This window comes from Dicentrarchus labrax, unplaced genomic scaffold, assembly GCF_905237075.1.
Source record: "Dicentrarchus labrax unplaced genomic scaffold, dlabrax2021, whole genome shotgun sequence".
Taxonomy (NCBI): Eukaryota; Metazoa; Chordata; class Actinopteri; family Moronidae; genus Dicentrarchus; species Dicentrarchus labrax.
The window spans coordinates 2,437,663-2,460,506 of record NW_026136723.1 but is presented as its reverse complement, the minus strand read 5'-3'; the positions used below and the strand labels follow the sequence as shown (position 1 = coordinate 2,460,506).

The 22,844-nt window shown below is 43.6% G+C and overlaps 3 protein-coding genes across 4 annotated transcripts in view; 1 reads left to right on the top strand and 2 right to left on the bottom strand.

The window, feature by feature from the left end:
- The window catches only part of LOC127357977 (zinc finger protein 37-like), a 111,488-nt gene that overhangs the window by 20,552 nt on the left and 68,092 nt on the right, over window positions 1-22,844 (bottom strand). The gene's annotated exons all lie outside the window — the stretch shown is intronic.
- LOC127358043 (gastrula zinc finger protein XlCGF57.1-like) overlaps window positions 1-22,844 on the bottom strand; it is an 81,881-nt gene that overhangs the window by 12,897 nt on the left and 46,140 nt on the right. The gene's annotated exons all lie outside the window — the stretch shown is intronic.
- Window positions 28-15,264, top strand: LOC127358005 (uncharacterized). Its single transcript, XM_051390779.1, has 4 exons — window positions 28-383; window positions 8,350-8,679; window positions 13,551-13,726; window positions 13,905-15,264. Exons 1-4 carry the CDS (start codon window positions 191-193, stop codon window positions 15,051-15,053), a joined length of 1,848 nt encoding a protein of 615 aa, XP_051246739.1. The 5' UTR covers window positions 28-190; the 3' UTR covers window positions 15,054-15,264.

The window sequence follows — 22,844 nt, the reverse complement described above, 5'->3', positions numbered from 1 at the left end:
CGGACAATCATTTCCGGTGCTTCTTCTTCGTGGTGTTTAATGGCGGCTGGCAAACGACGTTATAAATAATTAAAGTCTCCGAGGTGTTTTAACTTCATTTCAAAGAGTCTGCTGCCTCCGGTTCACCGTTTTTCGGAATGTTTTACCGCTGACTCATCTCCCGGTAGCCTACAAAGCTGATTGTGTGAAAATGTGTAAAGTCCAAATGCTGAGAGCGTTGGTGAAGCAGCGACTAACTGCGGCTGCTGAAGAGATATTTGGGCTGTTTGAAAGAACGATAGCAGAGTACGAGGAGGAACTTTGTCGTTCAAAAGAGGAGAACGAGCGACAACGGAAACTACTGGACGCTGTTTTCAACCCTCAACTTCGGTTACACAGAGCAGGTTGGTTCACTGTACTGCTTCTTCTCTCACTGTTCACACTCTGAGCTGGAAGTAGTATTCACAGCCTTTACTGCAGTAACAGGATGATCAGCACAATGGACTCAAAGGAAAAGTAGTGATAGTGCAGGAACAGGTTGGACTATTATATCTGATGGATCAATATTACTGCTGCATTCATGTGGATGTAGATGTTGAACTACTTTATTTAATCTACAGCAACGTGTCAGATTCTATAAGATCATCATATGTTTGTCCTGTGAGAACCACCGAGCTCTAAAAGTCAGAAATAAACAACAAATACATTTCATCATCAAACTGAGCATTTGACTGTAAGCTACAATCAAATTTCATATTATCATTCTTCACATAGATGAAGTGTGAACTGCTCCTGATGCTGTGCGTCACTGTGTGAGTGTGGAGGCAGTACGGCTGTCAGAGTTGGACAAAAGTGATTGATTATGCTTTCCAATAGGGCTGCATCGAATATTTTGGTAATCGAGTATTTTATCGAATATTCCATTGATTCATCGAATAATCGGATAAAACATACTTTTGCTTAATTAAAGCCCAATTATAGAAAACAAGACAGATCACTTAATAACAACAACCAATTTGTTTCCTTTTTAAGAAAATTTACATTTATTATATATATATATATATATATATATATATATATATATATATATATATATATAAAAATAAAATTACATCAAACTTAACATTTCCTGTGACATACAATTAAATGAAAATAAATAAAATGGTTTCCCACTTATTTTTTCTAAGTATCAAAAATAAAATAAAAAATACAGAATCTTAAACACTGCCTTTAAATTGTGCAACTTCACATTCAGAATCAGAACCAGTACGTTTCAACAGAAATGCTTGGCTGTGGACCGGGACTTGAAACAAGAATCTTACACACTAGGGCTGTAGCGATACACTAATCTCCCGATACGATAAACGATATTCAGCTCCCGATACGATTCAATACACTTACATCATTTTCTGAAAGATTTTAAAGGGACAGGGTGATTTTGGTGACATCTTGTGACTGTTCCATTGACTTGGATTGAATTAATGAAAACTGAAAGCATTAATTACACAATATATGGCTCTGACTGGACAGAGTCTACAGCTTGCAAATGCTGGACAAAATAAATCAAAGATGTGTTGAGAAAATTGGTTCCATTTATTGATGTGCAAACTGTAGCTTACAAGCCGTTTAAAAGTAAATAAAGTGTAGGATTAAATAGGGCTGTAACGGTTCTGAAACCGAGACTAAAATTGCGACACACAAGTCCACGGCCTCGTGTCGCGGATCCGAGAGACAGAACCGCGACACACTCGCTCCCTGGACTGTTGAGCTCGCGTTAAAACAGTGTAACTGCAGCGGTGGTGGCGGCCCGTGGGGTGGTAGCAGTGTAGGCCTATATCGTATTTGTATTGACAGTTGGTTATTCTAGGTCATTTTCCACCTTATTTTTGTGTTTATTTACTACTTTAATCTGCTCACTTTCTCTTCTCCCCACACTCACACACAGCACACACACCTAGCCTGGACCTCTGGTCACTCACGGCAAACACGCCCGTTCGCTCCGCCTCTTTCTGTCTCTCTCTCTCCCGGTGTGTGTCTCTGCTGACTTTCTCCATTTCTTTCATAAAGTCCATGTTTAATAAATTCACCCGTGATTCAGTTTTCAAGTGCGCCGCATGTGGGTCCAAACCGCAACTAACGTTAGTGAGTGACATCTGCAGTGGTGCGTTCACTTACGCTCCGTAATGTAATATTACCCAATAATAGAATAGTGTAAAAAAAATAAATAAATAAAAAGTGCAGAAAGTGGCCTGTTCTGAACATATAAGGTAGCCAATCTAGCCACCAGGTAAGTAAAAATAAACCATGGCAGCCAATAATTCAAGTCCATATGAGCAACATTTAAGCCAACTTAAAACTGTACCCGTCTTAACAGAGTAGCTTAAGGCCTGTAGGCCCTGACCTACAAGTGAACACTAAACAGACAGTCTCCTCTCCACATAACTGCAGACCAAGTGATCTACATTCTCTTGGGTTTCTTGTTCAGGAATAGAATCTGATCGACGTGCTCTGGGAGAAGTGCACTTCTCTGAGCAGTGATGATATCTCCGACGGTGGAGAAGACCCTCTCCGAGGAGACACTAGTGCCAGGGATGCAGAGGTACCTTTTAGCAAGGTGTGACAAGAGTGGATACTCATACTGGTGTTCTTTCCACCAGACCAGTGGATCTTCTTTCACTTCCAGGAGATCTGCCTCCTTATAGCGGGTCATCTGCTCCTTGACCTCATCCTCTTGGGTCTTGGGTCGTGCTGAACCCCCGTATCGTTCACCAAGAAGGGCAGCCAGTGGACAAGACGGCCTTGGATTCCTGGGTGGAGGATGCTGACCTTCAAATAAATAAACATTAAAAACAAAAACACATTATTTATAGGTAAGCACATTCCATAATTCCTACGCAGAGCTTCAGACAACACAGTGCGCTTCACTGGATAACAATGGGTGATACTGACGTTGACTGCTCGCTCCTTCCTTGAATCACTCTCCACAGCCTCTTCTTCGGATGCCATCCCCTCATCATCAGCGCTAGCATTTGCTGTCCCCTCTTTTTTTACTGTAATAAATCTTTTAATTACTGTATTTAATATCTATGCCTTTAAACCTGTTAACATTATAGTATTTATGCTTTTTAAACTATTTAATATTTATCCATTTTAAACTGTACACGTTGTAGGATTTGCCTTTTAAACTTTGAACAATGTATTATTTAAGCCTATGCTTATTCTCGCCAGGAGATGGTGGATAGGATACAAGGCCAAGGGTTAAACCTAGCAGAACCATCATTGCCTTACCTCTGATGGCTGCATGCTCATTCTTGCAGCCTCTGCAATCAGTCCATCATAAACTTCCTGTCTTACGTTCTCAGTCAGGAAGGGAAGACTTTTGAATCTTGGATCCATCGCTGAACATGCATGGAGAGTTGCCTTGAGGTCGATGTAGCTCTTCTGACGATCCCCAGCCATGGCAGCCTCTGATCACTTTCAGGCCATTGATCAGTGTGTCCTGGAGGGGTGCGACCACTTACAGTGTGGTGGTCTTTTCCTTGGACGTGTACTGTGTAGCCTCCTTCATGGGCTTCAGCGCGATGACTGCTTCTTCAGCTGTTGTCATGTCTGACTCGGTCAGTGTGCAGTGATCCTTCTCAGTCTTCCTGACCTCACTCGAGAGCAGGGCTGCGCATATGGCTGGTTGTTGCTTGAGGACTCTTTCCAACATTTCGTGCGTACTGTTCCACCTGTAGTTAAATAAAAGTAAGAAACTTTATTTATAGACCTATAGCGCCCGTCACAGCATGGATGCACAGATTGCTGCTTTACATTAATGTCAAAATAAATTAGTAACAAAATAAAGTATTGAAAAGTAACCACACATGAACCTGGTAACCACGTCCGTCATCAGCTTGTGCTGTGGTAGTCGTAGAAGCCTCTGTTTCTCTTTCAGCACGTGGTTGGCTGTGGTGCTTCGTCTGAAGAAATTCACAATGCGTCTTCCCAACAGGCATGCGACTGCTGTGATTTTAAGGGCACGTTGTGCAGCCAGATTAAGGGTGTGAGCGTTGCATTTGATATGAAGTGTGAACGCTGCCTCCTCAGCTGCGATTGTCATATTTGACGCAAATTCAGTGACAATTACTGGATCCTTTTCTGTGATTCCCCACTCAGCGAGGGCCCTTCTCAGATGTTCTGCCAGGTTGTGTCTAGGGCTGGGTGATATGGACCAAAAGTCATATCCCAATATATTTAGGCTGAATATCGATATATGATATATATCCTGATATGTTTTCCGCAAAGTGAGAGCAAATGTTCAGTCTCTCTCTCTCTCTCTCTCTCTCTCTCTCTCTCTCTCTCTCTCTCTCTCTCTCTCTCTCTCTCTCTCTCTCTCTCTTACAAAGACACACCTACACACACACACGTTGTGACCAGAAGTTAGGCTGCATTATAACTTTTAAATTAATATTTTCAGAAGGCAGTAAGGCTATTACCACTCACCAAAACTGCTACTGTTATTACACAAGCAAGTACAATTACGTTAAAACAACGTAACGTAAGTTAATGCTGTTACTGAGCTTTACATTAGGTTGACTCAGCAACAAGTGTCTGTAACGTTAGAAACATAACGTTAATGGTATAAAGATTTGCTGCCTGTGAACAGAACAACTTAATATTAACGTTGTGTTTTGCTGACATGAATCATGCCGAGCTTAACAAGCTAACGTTAGCAAATGTTAGCGTTAGCACGTTAAGTTACCTGTAACATCAGTTAATTACTCACAGTTAGCTTACCTAACAGTCTGACAACGTTACAGTCTAAATTATGGATATGAACACAAACATTACATTAGGTTATTGAAAGAGGAGGGGCGGTGGCGGGGGCGCAGGGGCAGTGCAGAGAGCTCCGGGTCAGCAGCTCGCTTGGAGCAAGGATCACAGCGCAAATTTGAACTATATCAATATATGCGATATGGTCTAATTCCATATCACATTAAAAATATATCGATATATTTTTTATATCGATATATCGCCCAGCCCTAGTTGTGTCCGGTGTGGCTCTCGGGCATATCCCTGGTTTGTAAGACATACGTTACAAGCTCCCATTCCTTGTTGATAAAGTGGGCCGTGATGGTGACATACTTCAGTTGTTCGCGAGGTCCATCCGTCGCACGTCAGGGCAACTCTCTCCGCGCTGGCCAGGGTTGCTTTGACGTGTGCCTTTGTCTGAGCGTACAGCCTGGAAACGCAAACCTTGGTGAGGTGCTCGCGGGTGGGAATAGGATAGCGGGGCTCCATCGCGTTCACCATGCGCCTAAAGCCTGCGTTTTCCACCACAGAATAAGGTCTCAAATCCTGACAAATAAAATAGTCAATGGATTCTGCGACCTTGGTGAAGAAGATGAGAACTAGTGGGAACAACTGCCATTGCTATCCAGCATGGTTTGTTTTGGGTCACGTCACAGCTTCTTGGATTCCTCAGTTAGCATTACCTTGTCCGGGTGGTGCCGTTTTAGGTGGGCTCGTAGGTTGGTGGTATTTCCACAGTATTTCACATTTGTGTGACACGGCTTGCAAACCGCCAGACTTTTATCCAAGGGGGAATGTTGCACGTAGTGTAAAAGCGCTTTGAGTGGTCGGAAGAATAGAAAGGCGCTATGCAAGTACAGGTCCATTTACCATTTATAAGGGTGTTGGGTTCATATTTTGCCATTTTCTTCAATCTCCTCGCGCTGACTGCTTAAATAGGAAGAGGAACACTTCGGCGTCTGTGTAAAGGGAGTATCTAGATGGGTAACTTGCTAGAAATGCTCTACAGCAACACTAGCTGACCTAATCGAGCGAATAGGGGGGAAATGGGCAGCGAGCAAAGTGCCAGGCAGAACACGGGGGATTTGAATGGGACTTAATGTATCAATACTCTCGGCTGAAAAATCGATACTTTCTGGGTAAACAAAATATCGATATATATCGCAGGATCGATAAAATCGCTCAGCCCTATTACACACTGTGGACCGGGACTTGGAACAAGAGTCTTACACCCCCTTTACAGTCTTTCAGTACAGCTGCTTGTGCAGTGATGCAGGCTGGTGCTTTTTGCAGAAACTTGTCGATAAGAGGCTGTGATGGTTAACTGAAAAAGAGGTGAAAATAATAATTACTTAATAGATATTTTAAAGGCTAATGTCTTAATCATACAATAAGCCTTACTGACACAATATACTGCAAACTAAAATTAATAGACATGTGGTATGGTTAAACTGTTAGTAGCAGATCTACACGCTCACAACGTGTCATATTGCACATTATGAGCTTGTAGATCGACTATTTTCAAATAGCTGAAGTTTATATAGTCCTGAAGTCGTCACTGTATGTTTTGCAATAATAATAAATCTACAAAGTAACTGGTAAGTTGTTAATTAATTGTAGTGGAGTAAAAGTACAATATTGGCCTCTGAGATGTAGTGGAGTAGAAGTAAAAGTATAAAAAATTGGAAATACTCAAGTGAAGTAAAAATTTGCATTTCAGTACTTGAGTAAGTGTACTTAGTTACTTTCCACCACTGCTTAATGTTAGTCATAATTAATAACAACAATGTTCCTCGGACTAACGCAACGTAGGTAACGTTAAGGTTTATCACATCATGGCGAGGTAATGGTATCTCCCAGAGCCGAAGGTGGAGAGGATTCTGTTGAGCATCAGAGACTCTTGTTCATACATGGACAGCTCTTTTTGAACCACCAGAGTGTCGTTCTGGTCTAGCCTGTCTGTGCAGTATGTGTCTCTGAAGAGATTCCCCAAAACCGAGTGTTTTTCCCGAGGGGTTGCTGATCACAGGGTTGTTCGGCACCGGCAGCCTCTGTCTCACTGCCTGTACCACATTCGCTGCTCCGATTCCCTGCAGATCATATCATATTTACTGTTCCATCGTGTCAGGCAGTCGTTAACCACCTTCTCCTTGTTAAATTTCAAAACTTATTTCCCCTGAAGGAGGTAGTTGTCGCTGGTTTTGGTTGATTTATTGAAATGGGATGCTGCCACGTTCAGTCTGCTCACAGAGGTTTCAATGTCTCTGATCCTGAGCCCTTAAGGCACAGTCAAGTTGATGTTGTGTGCCACAAATGGTATGTTCACTGTTTCAAGATGTCTCTCCACTGCATTGACGTAATTGGCAGCATTGTCTGTTCCTTTTTTATGCTGTAGATGTCCAAGATGTCTTGAATGCATTCTACAGTCTACGTTCTCTGTAGTGTGTCTTTATTGATAAGGATGTCCACCTATATCTGGGAAGAACCACATCTTGATTTTGTAATTTCTGTATTTTGTCTGAAGTGCGTTTCTGTGATTGTTCCACGGCTCGGGATATGCATCAGATTCTACAAACCATAGTAGACCAAAACCTCTCTATAGCTAAGCGGTCTTTCCCAAGTTGAGCCCCTTAGTTGCCTCAATACTCTTCAGGAATTAGCGGCGTCCAAGTCAAAACTTTTTGCCCATTATCTGAATCATTCAATATGAAATATGTCGATACCAAGTCCTGGTCTGCTAGTTGTATTTTCCTAGATACTCTCATGAACAACTCTGTAAAACAGACAACGGCTGCACTCGTATTGTATTGTGGCATCTGTAAAATAAAAATAAAATCTATCCAGTTTCACCTGTATCAGTGACATAGTGTCTGACTTAGTGCTATAAAGCATTTTGATCAGTTTGTTGAAAAATTCACTTCTCCATAACTGCGGATGTAGCACTGACATCTCTGTTTACCCGACATTATAGACCGCAGATATTTAAATATGTTGGACTTACAAATAACAAACAAACAACACCTTTGGAATATTCTTTTTTCAATGTCATTAAAAATACCCTGAAAATACCCTGTACCACATTCACTGCTCCAATTCCCTGCAGATCATATCGTATACTGTTCGACCAGAGATAATTAAATATGTTGGACTGAAAATAGTACTTTAGATTTAGTAGTGAACCAATGAAGAATCTTTGGGTGATGTTTATTTGTCCGAAGTAGTCCACTCCTACATCAGTAAACGGGAACAAATCTGGCAGAATCCTTTCGACATGCATGTTGACTCTTTACTGTTCTCCAACTTTCCCTTGCTGTGGCAGACTGCACCGTTAAAAGTTGGAGAATCTTCTGCCTTGTTCAGAAGAAACTCTGATCCTTTTAATCATTGCTTACTTTCCAGGAAGTCTTCTGTTGATAATCCTCGTGAGACCTTGTCAACAGATTTCAACTTGGTTCCAATGTGTTTCCACTGAGTGACATCTTCAGCCTGATGATGATCCCACAGTTATCCAGTCTGTATTTAACAGAAAGTGGTGGTTTTCCATAATGTCTATCTTTGTGTTTACTGTGTCTGCAGACGTCCAGCAGCTGTCGGTGATTAAAGAAGAGGTTCCCCCTGAGCAGCAGCAGGAGTGGAGACCCAGTCTGGACCAGGAGGACCCAGAGCCCCCACACTTTAAAGAGGAACAGGAGGAAGTCAGGACCAGTCAGGAGGGAGAGCAGCTTCAAGGGTTTACATTCACTCCTGTCCCTGTGAAGAGTGAAGATGATGATGATGAAGAGAAACCTCAGTCCTCACAGCTTCCTCAAAGACAAACTGAACAGATGGAAACAGATGATGGAGAGGACTGTGGAGGACCAGAACCGGCCAGAAACTCAGATGAACATTCACAACCTGATACGGATGGTAAGACCGAAGACTCTTCTGAATCTGAGACTGATGATAGTGACAATGATTTTAAAGACACCAGGGAACCTCAGTCAAGTGATGTTACCAATATAAAGCCTTTCAGCTGTTCAGTTTGTAAGAAATGTTTTTCATGGAGACGAGGTTTACGTAGACACATGATAATTCACACAGGTGAGAAACCATTCAGCTGCTCAGTGTGTGATAAAAGCTTTAATCTAAAGGGTAATCTTAAGCATCACATGAGAACTCACACAGGTGAGAAACCGTTTAGCTGCTCAGTGTGCGATAATAGCTTCAGTCGTAAGGGTACTCTGAAGGATCACATGACAACTCACACAGCTGAGAAACCGTTTAGCTGCTCAGTGTGTGATAAAGACTTTGGTCAAAACGGTAAACTGCAGTTGCACATGAGAACTCACACAGGTGAGAAACCGTTTAGCTGCTCAGTGTGCCATAAAAGCTTTGGAAGAAATGGTAATCTGCAGTTGCACATGAGAACTCACACAGGCGATAAACCATTCAGCTGCTCAGTGTGTCAGAAAAGCTTTAGTCATAAGAGTCATTTGAAGACACATATGAGAATTCATACTGGTGAGAAACCGTTTAGCTGCTCAGTGTGCGATAAAAGCTTTGGACAAAATAGTAATCTGTAGATACACATGAGAACTCATACAGGTGTGAAACCATTCATCTGCTCAGTGTGTGATAAAAGTTTCATTCAAGAGAATCATCTACAGGATCACATGAGAACTCACACATCCAGCTCAGTCTGCACTTAAAGCTTCTTTATTAAATATGCAGAGACACATGAGAACTCACACAAGAGAGCAGCAGGACATTAAAGGGGAACTTGGCAATTATTTCAACTTTATAAACCCGTTTAGAAGTCATTTGGATGGTTAAATGGCCTGTTCTGGTGAAAATGGTGACTTTCCCGCTCCCCCTAGCGTCCCCAGGCAGAAAACCAACCTTGCAACTTTGGGACTACCGTCCCGTTAAGTTGGAAATAGTAAGTTTCGTGAGAAGCGAGAACGAGCAAGAAACACAAACTGCTTACGGCAATTCCACATAAACGCACACGCCTCCCTCAATACCGGTTAGCCATGCCGGCTATAAGAACAAGCGACGATGAATATGTTACCCACCTCTGTAGACATTGCTCCACACGAAAAAGTTGCCCGGCAACAAATGCACATCAGCAGCAGTAGAAAGGGGGAGGAGGGTGCCGCAAGTGAGTTTTTTTACGACGTGTTGTGAATATACGTCCCAGAGCTGTAGGGGGAGCTCGTTGAGAAAAGATGCGACAAAAAAAGTGAAAACCAGCGAAGAAATGGCTACAGTTGCCAAGTTCCCCTTTAATAATCCTGTTCAGCTGTCACAGACTAGAGACTAGAAACTAAACATCAGAGATGCACCATGACATCAGAACAACGGTGTCTGGTGGCTAGGTCTGTAACTATTCTGAATCAGAGTGAGTGATAACAATGTGACAATGGAAAACAACTTTCCCCTGCCTCGCTCGCGGGATCACTGGCTAACAACTCAGCAAGAGTTTTTTTCTCCAGGAACCACTACACCACTGAACATAGTGGGCATAAATAGTTGCGCACAGTTTAACTGTGTTCATGACTAAGCACGGGACTGCTTAACTTTTGTAACTGTAATGTATTGATCTGGTTTTATTGTTGTGATTTTGTTATGGTTTATGTTAGGTTACTGTGTTACTCATGTTCTACACTGCTATGGTGATCTTAGTTAAAAGTCTTTGTACGACTTACTCTTTTTAACTTGCCACTGTTCATATAAGATCACCTCGGCCTTTAACACAACCACACACAAATGTACAAAAATCCCAAATTTGTTTGCCTGTGAAGTACAACTGGCTACACCTTCTAAAGTAACAATTACAGGCAACCAATAACTGTATTTTATATTAATCAAATAAATAGTATGCAGCACTTGCGTCTGTGCTTTATTTGTCCTGTCCGCTGAAACTCAGAATTATTGTGGAACTATTGTTAGTGGAATTGTATGAAGTTCAGTTTGGGTTTATGGACAACATTCTCAAATTTGGTTGCAGTTCAATTCAGTATTCAAATATGATTGTTATGATATGTTAAGTGCATCATGACACACCTTCAAAAGGAAGATAGCCAATTACAGACAAGCAATAATTGACCTACAAGTCTTGTTCTCTTTAATCTAAATATTTTATGTATGGATTTTGGTGAAGATTAGATGAAATATCCAAACTGGTGTAATGTTTTTAGGGCATGAATGGGTGTGGCCCATATTGGTAAAATTGGCATCATCGAAAGAACCCACTGTACAAAAATGTTTCTTCTACTCCAAACAGTTATTAGTTAAAAAATATAGTTTTATTGTGAATGAATAACATAAATCAGGTTAAAGTTGAACTGGAATGATCTTCTGTATAACAGATGTTAAGGCTGTAGGTTCAGTGTCCTCAACCTGGGTACTGTGAGCTTCTCCGCAGAGGAGGAGGACGTGGGGAGACATCACGCTGCAATATTCTGAATTTAGATTGCAGTTCTCTTTTTAAACACTGGCTGTCAGTGTTACACATTTAATACACCTCTAACCCTGCAAAGAGCTCAGTGACCAAAGACCAGCCTCATGGGACTGATGATAAATGACCCCCCAGTTAAGATTCTGTTTGTCATTATAAGGAGAAACTGGTTAAAAAAAGCTGAGACCCCCCTCCGCAGAGGTCAGAGCCCCCTGTTGGCTGTTTCTGTGCAAAACTAACTGAAACTTCAGAAAGGTTCGAGTCTCCCTTGCTTGTCTGTTTAATCGTGTTATGCCCATAATGCCTCATATGCGTTGGTCTTGATGTTGGGAAGACACTTCAGTACGTCATTATAAAGCTGTTTGTCACAAATTTTAATTTCACATTTAATTTTAACTTCATCAAAAACATTGCAGTTTCTGTCATTTGCATATTGCAATTAGACATATTTCCATCAATTGTGCAGCCCTAAAAACGCTGCAACATGAATAAATATTTCTGTTAGAAAAGCTGCTGTGAACTATTATATACTATATTATTATTATTATTATTATTATTATTATTATTATTATTATTATTGTTATATAACCCTGAACAGGAGCAGGAGAGTGAATCTCTACAACAGCACAGCTCATCAAAGTTCATTTGATTTCTGTTAGAAAACAGAGTGAGTCTAGAGGACCACATGACAACTCACACATTCAGCTCAGTCTGCAGTTAAAGCTTCTGTATTAAAAGTACTATGCAGAGACACATGAGAACTCACACAAGAGAGCAGCAGGAAATTAAGAATCCTAGGTCTGTAGTTATTCTGAATCAGAGTGAGTGATAACAAGTTAACAATGGAAAACAACTTTCCCCTGCCTGGCTTACGGGATCGCTGGCTAACAACTCAGCAAGAGTTTACCCATTTCTCCAGGAACCACTACACCACTGAACATAGTGGGCATAAATAGCTGCGCACAGTTTAACTGTGTTCATGACTAAGCACGGGACTGCTTAACTTTTGTAAATGTAATGTATTGATCTGGTTTTATTGTGATTTTGTTATGGTTTATGTTAGGTTTAGAGTTGTTCCGATTCCGATACCAGTATCGGGAATGCCTCCGATACTGTCGAAAATGCTGGCATCGGTATCGGCGAGTACTGGAGTCCAGGCACCGATCCGATGCCACTTAATTTATTAGAAATAGGAATCTATTTACTGGTTAGCTCCGTTTGCTCTGACACAGTTCTTCTTCGCCGCTCTTAAAACAGTTGCGCTGTGCTGCCATCGGCAGCTGCTGTTTTAGAGGGGCGAAGAAGAACTGATCACCTGACACCTGTTAAAAGGAGCTACCGTTAGCGCATCATGTCGGCGGTTTGGCAGTAGTTTACAGTGGATGTTCCAGCCATAAGACGGCCACATGCAACATATGCAAAGAAGCAGTTTCGAGGGGTGGCACGAGTGTTGCAAATTTCAACACCAGCAACTTAATCAAACATTTGAATACGCGATAATCATATCACAGCAGTGGCGGACTGGCCATCGGGAGCACTGGGACATTTCCCAGTGGCCAGTCCGCTGAACTGGCCCGCTCAGCGACTGCCGATGGTCGGGACCAAAGGCTCGGTTCAGGTCGCGCTTGATTTTTAAATAAACAATCTGACGTGCGGCTCACTAGGGTATCTGCCTCACTGAAGCTCACACAGACTGAGCAGCAACGTTGGGCACAAACACACCCCCTCCTCTCTTTTTCTGAGGCTCTCTGTCACAGCACTGCAGGTACACACACATACAAACACCAGGTCGCGCCTCCGACCCCCTCCTCTCTCCCTCCTCCCTCACCTGTAGTTCTACATGCTTGAAAAATGGAGCGAGATCGACAGCCCAAGAGGAAAGGTGGAGCAGAGAGGGAGAGGCTTAAAAAGCTAAAATCACTGGCCACAGATCAGCGAAGTGCTTTAAAAAAAACTGACATGTTTGTCAGTAAGGGAGCAGGTAAGACATTAAACACTAGTGGTGACAACAGACGCACAACCATAGCCTATCCAGCACGACCAGCTTAATGAGGAGGTTAGTTCCACTTTGTGGAAGCTGATGGGGCTAAAACTGACTTAATAAAACAAATGTTTTATTAAGTCAGCCCGCAGAGGTCAGAGCCCCCTGTTGGCTGTTTCTGTGCAAAACTAACTGAAACTTCAGTTGGTCTTGATGTTGGGAAGACACTAAAGTACTTCATTATAAAGCTGTTTGTCACAAGTTTTAATTTCGCATTAAATTTGAACTTCATCAAAAACATTGCAGCTTCTGTCATTTGCATATTGCCATTAGACATATTATTATTTATTACCCCAGGGCCTGCACTCCAGTCTCCATCTGCTGTGCCTCCACTCCAGTCTACATCAGCGGTGCCTCCACTCCAGTCTCTATCTGCTGTGCCTCCACTCCAGTCTCTATCTGCTGTGCCTCCACTCCAGTCTCTATCTGCAGTGACTCTCCAGCCTACACCAGTGGGCTCTTTGCAGCAAGTTGTAAGTGATAATTCATTAATTTCTCTTTTTAGACCAGTAGATCTATCCATGAGCAACACAGACACAAATCAAATTCCTTGCAAGTCAGTTTATGTTTTGTCATAACTAAAGCTTAAGTAGACAGGAGGAGATTGTGATGCTGCAGAGCCAGTCTTAAACATCAGTTTTATTTTTCCAGGCTGTGGATCAGCATAACATACCAGGAATGGACCGTGTGGACGAATTGGCAGAGTACCTGGTAGAGCTGCGTACACAGACGGGCCTAACACTGACCAACCAGCAGGCCAGCACCATTGTGGGTCTGTGGCAGAACCTGGATCAATTTGACAAGGACAGGGTTGTGTATGCTGCTCGGCATCAGGACAGGTTGTTGACTGGCCGCTTTAGGTCCCCCAAAAAGAAGGCAGTTTTCACTCCTGGTGTTGAGAGCACAAAGAGGTGTGTTCTGGGTTCAAACAGCTCGCCTGTTCAGTGGCCTAACTGCTGCCGTCTTGTTGAGACTGTATTTGTGAGGCTGTGCAACATTCACACAAGCCCCCAAAAAATGGGACAGCACAGCATGTCAAGATGGTCTCTTATTCTGCAGGACTACAAAAAAATTAGGCAGCTGATTTTGTACAATGGCATAATAATGCAGCAAACCCCCATTCAACTGGTTGAGGTAAACCAGACCACGCTCACCCAGTGGCATAACCAACGGCTGAAGGGTCAGGAGGTCTCTGTGCTTCTGCAAGGGGTGCAACTGCCTGAGGCACGGCCGGTGGCATGTATACCACTGCAACCTGCGAAGACACAGCCTGAGTTTCCTCCACAATATCAACATCAGCTGCACACATACCACATGCCACCCAACACAGCTGGTCAGGCAAAAACCAGGTTTCGGCGGATCAAGCCTTCAGTTACCTCCACAGAGCCATCACTCCCCCGCCTTCAGTCTCATTCCACCCAGATCCCTCCATCAACTCCTTCAGTGCAGCTTCCAGGTACCTCAGCTCTGTCAGGCGCAAAATCAAGGCTTATTCATCCCAAGTCAACAGCAGCACAGCCACAGCTGTTTGTTGTAACTGGTGTCATGCCGCAGTTGTTGACGCCGCCCAGTCCTATCCTTGGACTTGCAACCACCAGCACTACCTCTGACAGCCCTTCCAGTGACAAATCTGCGCAAGTAAAACGCAAATACAATCGGACGGTCACATCTAATACTTGCAGGAATTGCAGACAGTTTCGCACACAAGAGACTGGCCATAGCCAATACAAGGGCAAAATATATTGCCCAAACACTGAGACTGTCAGCAAAGAACAGTGGCTGGAGCGGATGAGAAAGTAATTAAAACCGCTGAACTCATGATACATTTCCCTGTTCTTGGTCTTATGTTTGCCTATGATGATTCTTATGTGTAGTGTTTTAATAGGCATACTAAAGTTTTAAAGTTTGATATTAATGTGAATATTTTGTGCTGAAATTCATTAGTCAATCAACATAAAAGTGACTGAAAATGTTCATGATCAATCAATCATTAAAAAAGAATTCCAAGTAACCAATACATATATATATATATATGTGTGTGTGTGTATATATATATATATATATATATATATATATATATATATATATATATATATATATATATATATATATATATATATATATATATATATATGTATATATATATATATATGTATATGTGTGTATATATATATATATATATATATGTATGTATATATATATATATATATATATGTATGTATATATATATATATATATATATGTATGTATATATATATATATATATATATGTATGTATATATATATATATATATATATGTATGTATATATATATGTATATGTATGTATATATATATGTATGTATGTATATGTATGTATATATATATATATATATGTATATATGTATATATATATATATATGTATATGTATATATATATATATATATGTTACGAGTTTCAAATAGTGTAACTGGAGTAACAAATGATTTTGACTGGGGTTCACTGCTCTCAACTCTCCTAGATGCAACCCTGGAAAACAGAATCACAGCGTGAATGAGTGAAAGAGCAAACCGCCTTCTTCGTCTCCAAATCTCTGTCTCTTTATTACAAATTTTCAACAAATTATGGTATCAAACAATAACCATACCCCTAGTATAAACATGTTTCAGTTTCAGTGTTCATTTGTTAATTTAAATTTAAACACATTAATACAGTTTTCTCTACTCTCCACACATCAGTGGGCAACATCTCTCACACACACATTCACAGAAATCATCATCTCTATACAAAAATAAATATTGCTTTCTTTAAAGTGCATTAGTATCAAAAGGATAAATCATGTTTTAATCTATATTTATATAGTTATTTCTTTTAACTTCAGAATTCCACCATCCTATTGATTTAATAATATGAAATATAAACCCTCTTTGGCTGTAGATTAATATTTAAATGACTTTAGAGTCAAAACATGAAAACATCATACACATAGGGATAGCGGTTTAACTTATTATACATCTTTAAACACAGACTAGACACCTAACTGCTTCTGTATAACTTTGGGGAGAACTCCCTTTAAGTTTTAAACAACATACCTCTCTTCTCTTAACATTAACAATCATTCATAACATGTCAGGATATCTCAAAGAAACTGAATAAAACATTACCAGGGAGTGAGGACACCAACACCCAGAATCACACATACAGTCACAGTATACACCTGCTAATTGTTAGCTCGCTAGCTCCATTGTTTACAATGCCCGTTTCCCGCGGTTATAAACGCGACTCTTTACACCTCAAAAATTCCACAACAGACTCCTCACAGCTTCAATACACCACCGTAAATTTCAGGAGAGAACAGTTTGTAATTATTTTTATTAAATACCAACCTGGAAAACAGAATCACAGCGTGAATGAGTGAAAGAGCAAACCGCCTTCTTCGTCTCCAAATCTCTGTCTGAGAGAAGAGGGAGGTGCCTCTCACCTGGGTACCGTGGTGCAACGATCCCCACACTTTGGTTCCGCTTTCTTTTTTTCCCCCTAGATTAATTCTTTTTTTTTTTTAAATTTTTCTATTAATCTTTCACAATAAAATTGGTGTTCTATTTAACACTGCACTGGTTATTGTATTATCCTATAAAGGGTGTATCACACACTCCCCAACAAATAAAAGTGGCTCCTGACACGAGATACCCTCAATAATTTCACTCTGAACATTTTTTTTTTCAAAACACATTCCAACTCTCAATGAGTGTATCCTTTAAGTCCTTTAAAGTGCGTGTGTCAGATCTCATCTGGTGGGTATGCAATGTATGGTGTATATGTTTCAACAGGTAGGTATAAAATGTATAGAGTATTTGTGATTCAGGTAGGTATTAAAGGTATGATGTATGAGTGGTTCAACAGGTAAGTATGAAATGTATAGTGTATGTATGGTGTTTCAGGTCTCTTCAGGTGAGTATGAAATGTATGTAATTGTCTCTCGTGGCGTCTCATCCACAGTGAGCTGGGTACACGACAGGTAAGTAAGGGTATGGGGCGATGGATGGGGGTTGGAAGTGGTGAAAGTATGGTGTACAGAGACACTGGTGAGTACACTGTACTGGTTGGATTCCAACTGCACTCACAGTTGGCCGCGGGTGATAAGCTGGTCGACCCAGGGATGGATAAGTAAACACATAACCTGGCCGTCTTTCTCTGGTGGACTGTCTCAGCGGGATCTGATGTTCAGGTTGTGGTGTGGGGGCATTGTTCTCTTGATGGACAGCATGCAGTTCCTCTTGAACGGTTGCAGGTCGAAGCTGCTCTATGTCCTGTTCATCCTCACTGGATGTCCCCTGTTCTTCCCCTCTAACACTCTCTCTGTCCTGTTCGGGTTCTGCGTGGCTTGTTTCTCCCAGGTAGGTCTCATTCTGTTCAGATCTGTTTTGGGAGTCAGGAGTAACATGTGGCTCAGGTAAGTGACTTTCAGCTCTTGGTCTCTCCGTCGGTATTCGCAGCCAGTAACGAGGCACGCCTTCCTCTTCCTCAGAGTCACTTATATCTGGGCTCTGTGTCTCTCGTGCGGGTTTTGGGGTGTCTGAAGCTCTCTTCTTTCTCTTTCGTGACTCAGCTGTGTTGGTGGTCCGGTTCTGAAGGGACTCTACAGGTAGGTCGTTGACTTGTAACAGGAGGTTCCTGTGTAGGGTGCGAACTGGTCGGCCTCCCGACTCAGGGCTTACTTTGTAGACAGGGTTATCTCCAACCTGTTCTCTCACGATGTAGATCAGCTGCTCCCAGTACGGTCTAAGCTTTCCAGGGCCCCCTCGTTCACTGAGATTGCGTACAAGGACCCTGTCCCCAGCCTGAAGAACCACACCTCTGCTCCTTTTATCGTAGTATGCCTTTCCTTTGGAGCTGGACTGTCGGCTGTTTGCGTCTGCTATTCGGTATGCCTCAACCATTTTTCCTGCCCATTTCTCAGCATATCCTCTTGGTCCATTAGTGTCAGTTCCCTCATCTGTTATGAGGCCGAAAAGGATGTCAACAGGGAGGCGAGGATGTCGGCCATACAACAAATAGTGCGGGGAGAAACCTGTTGCCTCATGCTTCGTACAGTTATATGCATGGAGTACATGGGGCAGGTGGTCCTTCCAATTCTCCTTCTCTTTCTCTCCTAGGGTGCGGAGCATCTGCAGTAGTGTGCGGTTGAGTCTTTCCGCCGGATTGCCCTGGGGGTGGTACGGAGAGGTTCTCGAGTGGGCGACACCAGCCAACTGCCTGAGAGTTTTGAAGAGCTCATTCTCAAACTCTCGACCCTGGTCATGGTGGAGTTTTGCCGGATATCCAAATCTGGGGATGTAATCATTGAAGAGCCTGTCAGCAGCCGTCTTACCAGCCTTGTTCCTGGTAGGGTAGGCTTGTGCGAATCTGGTGAAGTGATCAACCACTACCAGGATATACTGATATCCACCCCTGCAGGTTTCCAGGTGAAGGAAATCGATGCACACCAGCTCGAGGGGTGACTTTGACGTAATACTTCCCATTGGTGCTCTTTCATGTGTGGCTGGCTTCTTCTGTTTGATGCAAGAACACTTCCTGGTCACATGCTCCTCTATCTCTCTTTTCATGAAAGGCCAGTAGAATCGCTCCCTCGCTAGGCTCAGAACTTTCTCAACACCCACATGACACATGTTGTTATGCAGCTGGGTGAGCACTGTTCGTTTGTAGGTGGTGGGCAGGACCAGTTGTTGTCGACCTGCAGTCTTCCTGTAGAGAAGGTCATTCTCTATGTGTAATCTGCTCCACTCTCTTAACAGCCTCCTTGCGTGTGTGTCCATCCTCTGTTTGTCATCCTCTGTTAGTGGTGTGTCGTTTTCCTTCAACTCCATCACTTTCCCAATAGCGGGGTCTTTTCTTTGTTCCCTCACCAGCTCATCATGATTAATTTCCTGCAGAGGCTCAATGTGAGGTTGGCTATTGGATGTTACGTTGAGAGCTGCCACCCAAGCCACATCTCCTTGTTGTGCTCTCCGGCTTCCTTCCCATACAGCACACACTGCCTCCTCCGATAACTCTTCCGAACACTCAGCCATGAACGTGTCAATGTCCAGGGGACAGCGTGATAAGGTGTCGGCATCGATGTTGGTTTTGCCTGGCCGGTATTTGATGTCAAAGTGGAAATCGGCCAGCTGCCCCACCCACCGGTGACCCACTGCGTTGAGCTTGGCAGTACTCAGAATATAGGTGAGGGGATTGTTGTCTGTGAAGACTGTGAAGTGTGGGGAGTAGAACAGGTAATCCCGGAACTTTTCACATACCGCCCACTTCAACGCGAGAAATTCAAGCTTTCCGCTGTGTAGGTGATAATTTCGCTCCGCCGATGTTAGTGTGCGTGACCCGTATCCAATCACCCTCATCTTCCCATCATGGTTCTGATAAAGAACTGCACCGAGACCTTTTGGGAGGCATCTGTGTGGAGTGTGAAGGGGCGGTTGAAATCAGGATAGGCCAGCACTGGGGGTTTGGTCAGCCGGTCCACAAGCTGTTCAAGGATCTGTTGGTGTTGTATAGTCCATTCTACCGGGGTTCGGGAGGAATGCTGGTGGCCTTTCGTTTTTCCTCGTGGCGGCTTGGGCTGAGAGGTGTTGGGCTTTGACTGGAGCAGGTCGTACAGGGGCTTGGCTACACGTGAGAAGTCCTGCACATATGTTCGATAATAGCTCAGGAACCCCAACAACTGCCTGACGTCCCCAACTGTCTGCGGTGTCTTGTTTTTCAGTGCTCGCACTGCTTCAAGGTCTTTGGGGTCCATTTTTACTCCTTCAGCTGACACCAACCGGCCGACATATCGGACCTCTTTGCGGAAGAGCTCGCATTTCTCCGGCTTCAGCTTTACCCCGTGGTGTTGCAAGGCTTGGAGGACTTTGCGTAGCACCTGCACATGCTCATCGAAGGACCTGGAGAAGCACAACACGTCGTCGAGGTAAGGGATACAGCACTCATCTCTCAGAGTGTCGAGCATTCCTTCCATGCTCCTTTGAAAGGCTGCTGGGGCATTTGATAACCCAAAGGGTATTCGGACCCACTCGTAGAGTCCCCATGGGGTTATGAATGCAGTCAGGTACCTTGATCCTTCAGCAATAAAGCCTTGATGGTAGGCTTTCCCCTGATCGAGGATCGAAAACCAGGCGTAGCCTCCCAGGGAGTCAGTGAGGTCCTGAATTCTGGGAAGAGGGTGACGGTCCGGCACGGTTTTGTTGTTGAGGAGCCGGTAGTCAACACACAGGCGTAAGGACCCATCTTTCTTCCTTACACAGATGACAGGAGCTGAATAAGGTGACTGGGACTTCACAATCCATCCTTTAACCAACAGCTCCTGGATGTACTCCTTAACTTCCCTGTAGAGTGGTTTCGGGATGGATGCGTAGGATCTCTGAACTGGAATGTCATCCTTAGTCCTGATCTCCATCTGTAGGGAGGGGATACACCCTATGTCGTCGCTGTTACGGGCGAATGCTCCGCATTCCTCGTAGAGTACTTCCTTTACTGCCTGTTGTTGTTCAGGGCTGAGGTGACTGATATCGACAGGCGGAAGCCAGGACTCGGGTGGAGAGGTACTGGGAGAAGCGATGCCATTAACCCCGACTGATGTCATCTTTCTTGGTGTGGAATCAGCCTGATGTGACTCTGGTGCATCGGTCTCAAGAACCTTGATGACATGTTGAATGGTCCCCAGAGAGGTTCTCTTCGGCAGGGTGACCTCATGTTTTGAGTGATTGGAGATGGGCACCTTAACATAGGGCCGTCGGGTGTTACTGATTTCCAAGAGGCCTTCGCCTACACTCAACTGGCCTAAGACAGCGCTTTCATCACCCGGTTCGTATAGAACAACAGGGTCAGAGACATCAAAGTTTGGGGGCACCCTACACCATACATTAGCTGTTCTGCCAGGGGGAATGATAGCATGGTCTTTGCCCACTCTTATAGTGACTGGATCACAGTATGTTCTAGGGGGCACCTGGATGAAATTCACGATGGCCTCGACCTGTTCCTCCTCTATTCCAAATGCACTGCGGAGAAGGCTGATAACCGTTGCAACTGCATCGCCTGAGGACTCCTTCCTTCTGATGATCTCCTCCAGTACATTGGCTCCTAGAAGGGGCTGGGGCAGTGGCAGCTGGCTGACTAGGAAAGGGGCCTGGATGGTGAGATTGGGGTCTTCATTCCCTGCAAGGTTGACAGTGAGCTCAACCCACCCACTGTATGGGACGGCATGGCCAGTGACTGCATAGACGCCGAGTTCTTCCTCTAAGAGCTCAGAAAGGGGTCTCACTGTATAGTTAGGAATGTGAGTGTCAGTCCATTGCTGGTCAATAATGCTCACTTGCGAACCTGAATCAAACAGGACTGTTGCTGGGTAACCGCCAATCAAACATTTCAGCAGGCTTTTCTTTCCAACTAGGGGTGCCTTGCAGGTGATGTTACTCTGGCAGGTAAGTGCATGTGGTTTTTGTTGTTTGTTCTGCTTGGGGTGTCTTGTTATTTGTTTGTTATTTGTTACTGTTTGGGACTGAAGCTGCTCACCGGTCTCTGGGCGTCCCTCCACAAAGACCGGGCCCCGTTTCCCTGCACCCTGGCTCGTTGCAGACATCCCAATGCTCTGTGTCCTGCCTCTCCACATACGAAGCAGTGGTTGCACTCCTGTAAGTTCTGTTCAGTACATTTTGGACAACGAGCTATTCTTCCTCTCACATGGACTACAGGTTGTCTCATCTGTGGTTGGACAGGTCTGCTGGGGGTTGACTGAGAAGGAGTGGGTGACTGGGTGTGAGCTGGCCTAGTTAAAGGGTAAGACACCTGAGTATTTGCTGTCTGCTGATCAATTAAAGAAGCCACCATGTGTGTAAGGGTCTCCACCTGAGCAGTGAGCTGTTGTATTGTCTGGAGATTTTTATTGTCTGACACTGCATCCCGTGACTTGTCATTGTTGTTACAATCTCCTGTCTCCACCTTGGCGCTGTGTGCTTGTGTTGCCTTTTGTCGGGGGGTTGGCCAAGTCTGCGCTGGTGCTCATTCTCATCGCTTATTATTTTCATGACCTGGCGAAGGATTTCCTCATCTGTGACTTGGCTGTTTGAGATTAGAGGCCTCAGTCTCTGCCGGAGGTCAGCGTGCTTTGGCCCCAAACCCTGATAGATAGTATGGAGGAACACTTCCTGGATGGTCTTGGGATCATATGAAATGTCTGTACTGGCCTGCCGGGACTGGAAAAGGAGTTTCTGCTTGAGCCCAATCATGCGGTAGAGAAACTGCTGTGGCGATTCTTGGTCTGATTGCCTGGCGCACATCAATTCCTGGAACATCTCAGTCGTTGCTTTCTCGCCGAGGTGGGACCTGAGGAAGCCTTTGAGTTCAGATACTGTAATTGAATCTTTGTTTACAAGCATATCCTTAAAGGCCCCTGGTTTGATGATCCTCAACACCCCTCTGACCACCTCTGCCTCTGCGAAGCCCTCTTTCACTCCCTCGTCGATTTGTTTGCTTATATTGTTGTAATTTAAATCAGAATTCTGGTCTCCAACCTGACCACCATGTACTTTGAAGTCTCTGCGCTGCAGGTAGGAGAGGTCCTTC

Coding starts and splice junctions, on each gene's coding strand:
- LOC127358005 (XM_051390779.1), top strand. CDS start 191: ATGTGTAAAGTCCAAATGCTGAGAGCGTTGGTGAAGCAGCGACTAACT. Junction 384..8,349: donor ACTTCGGTTACACAGAGCAG/GTTGGTTCACTG, acceptor CTGTGTCTGCAG/ACGTCCAGCAGCTGTCGGTG. Junction 8,680..13,550: donor TTCACAACCTGATACGGATG/GTAAGACCGAAG, acceptor TTATTACCCCAG/GGCCTGCACTCCAGTCTCCA.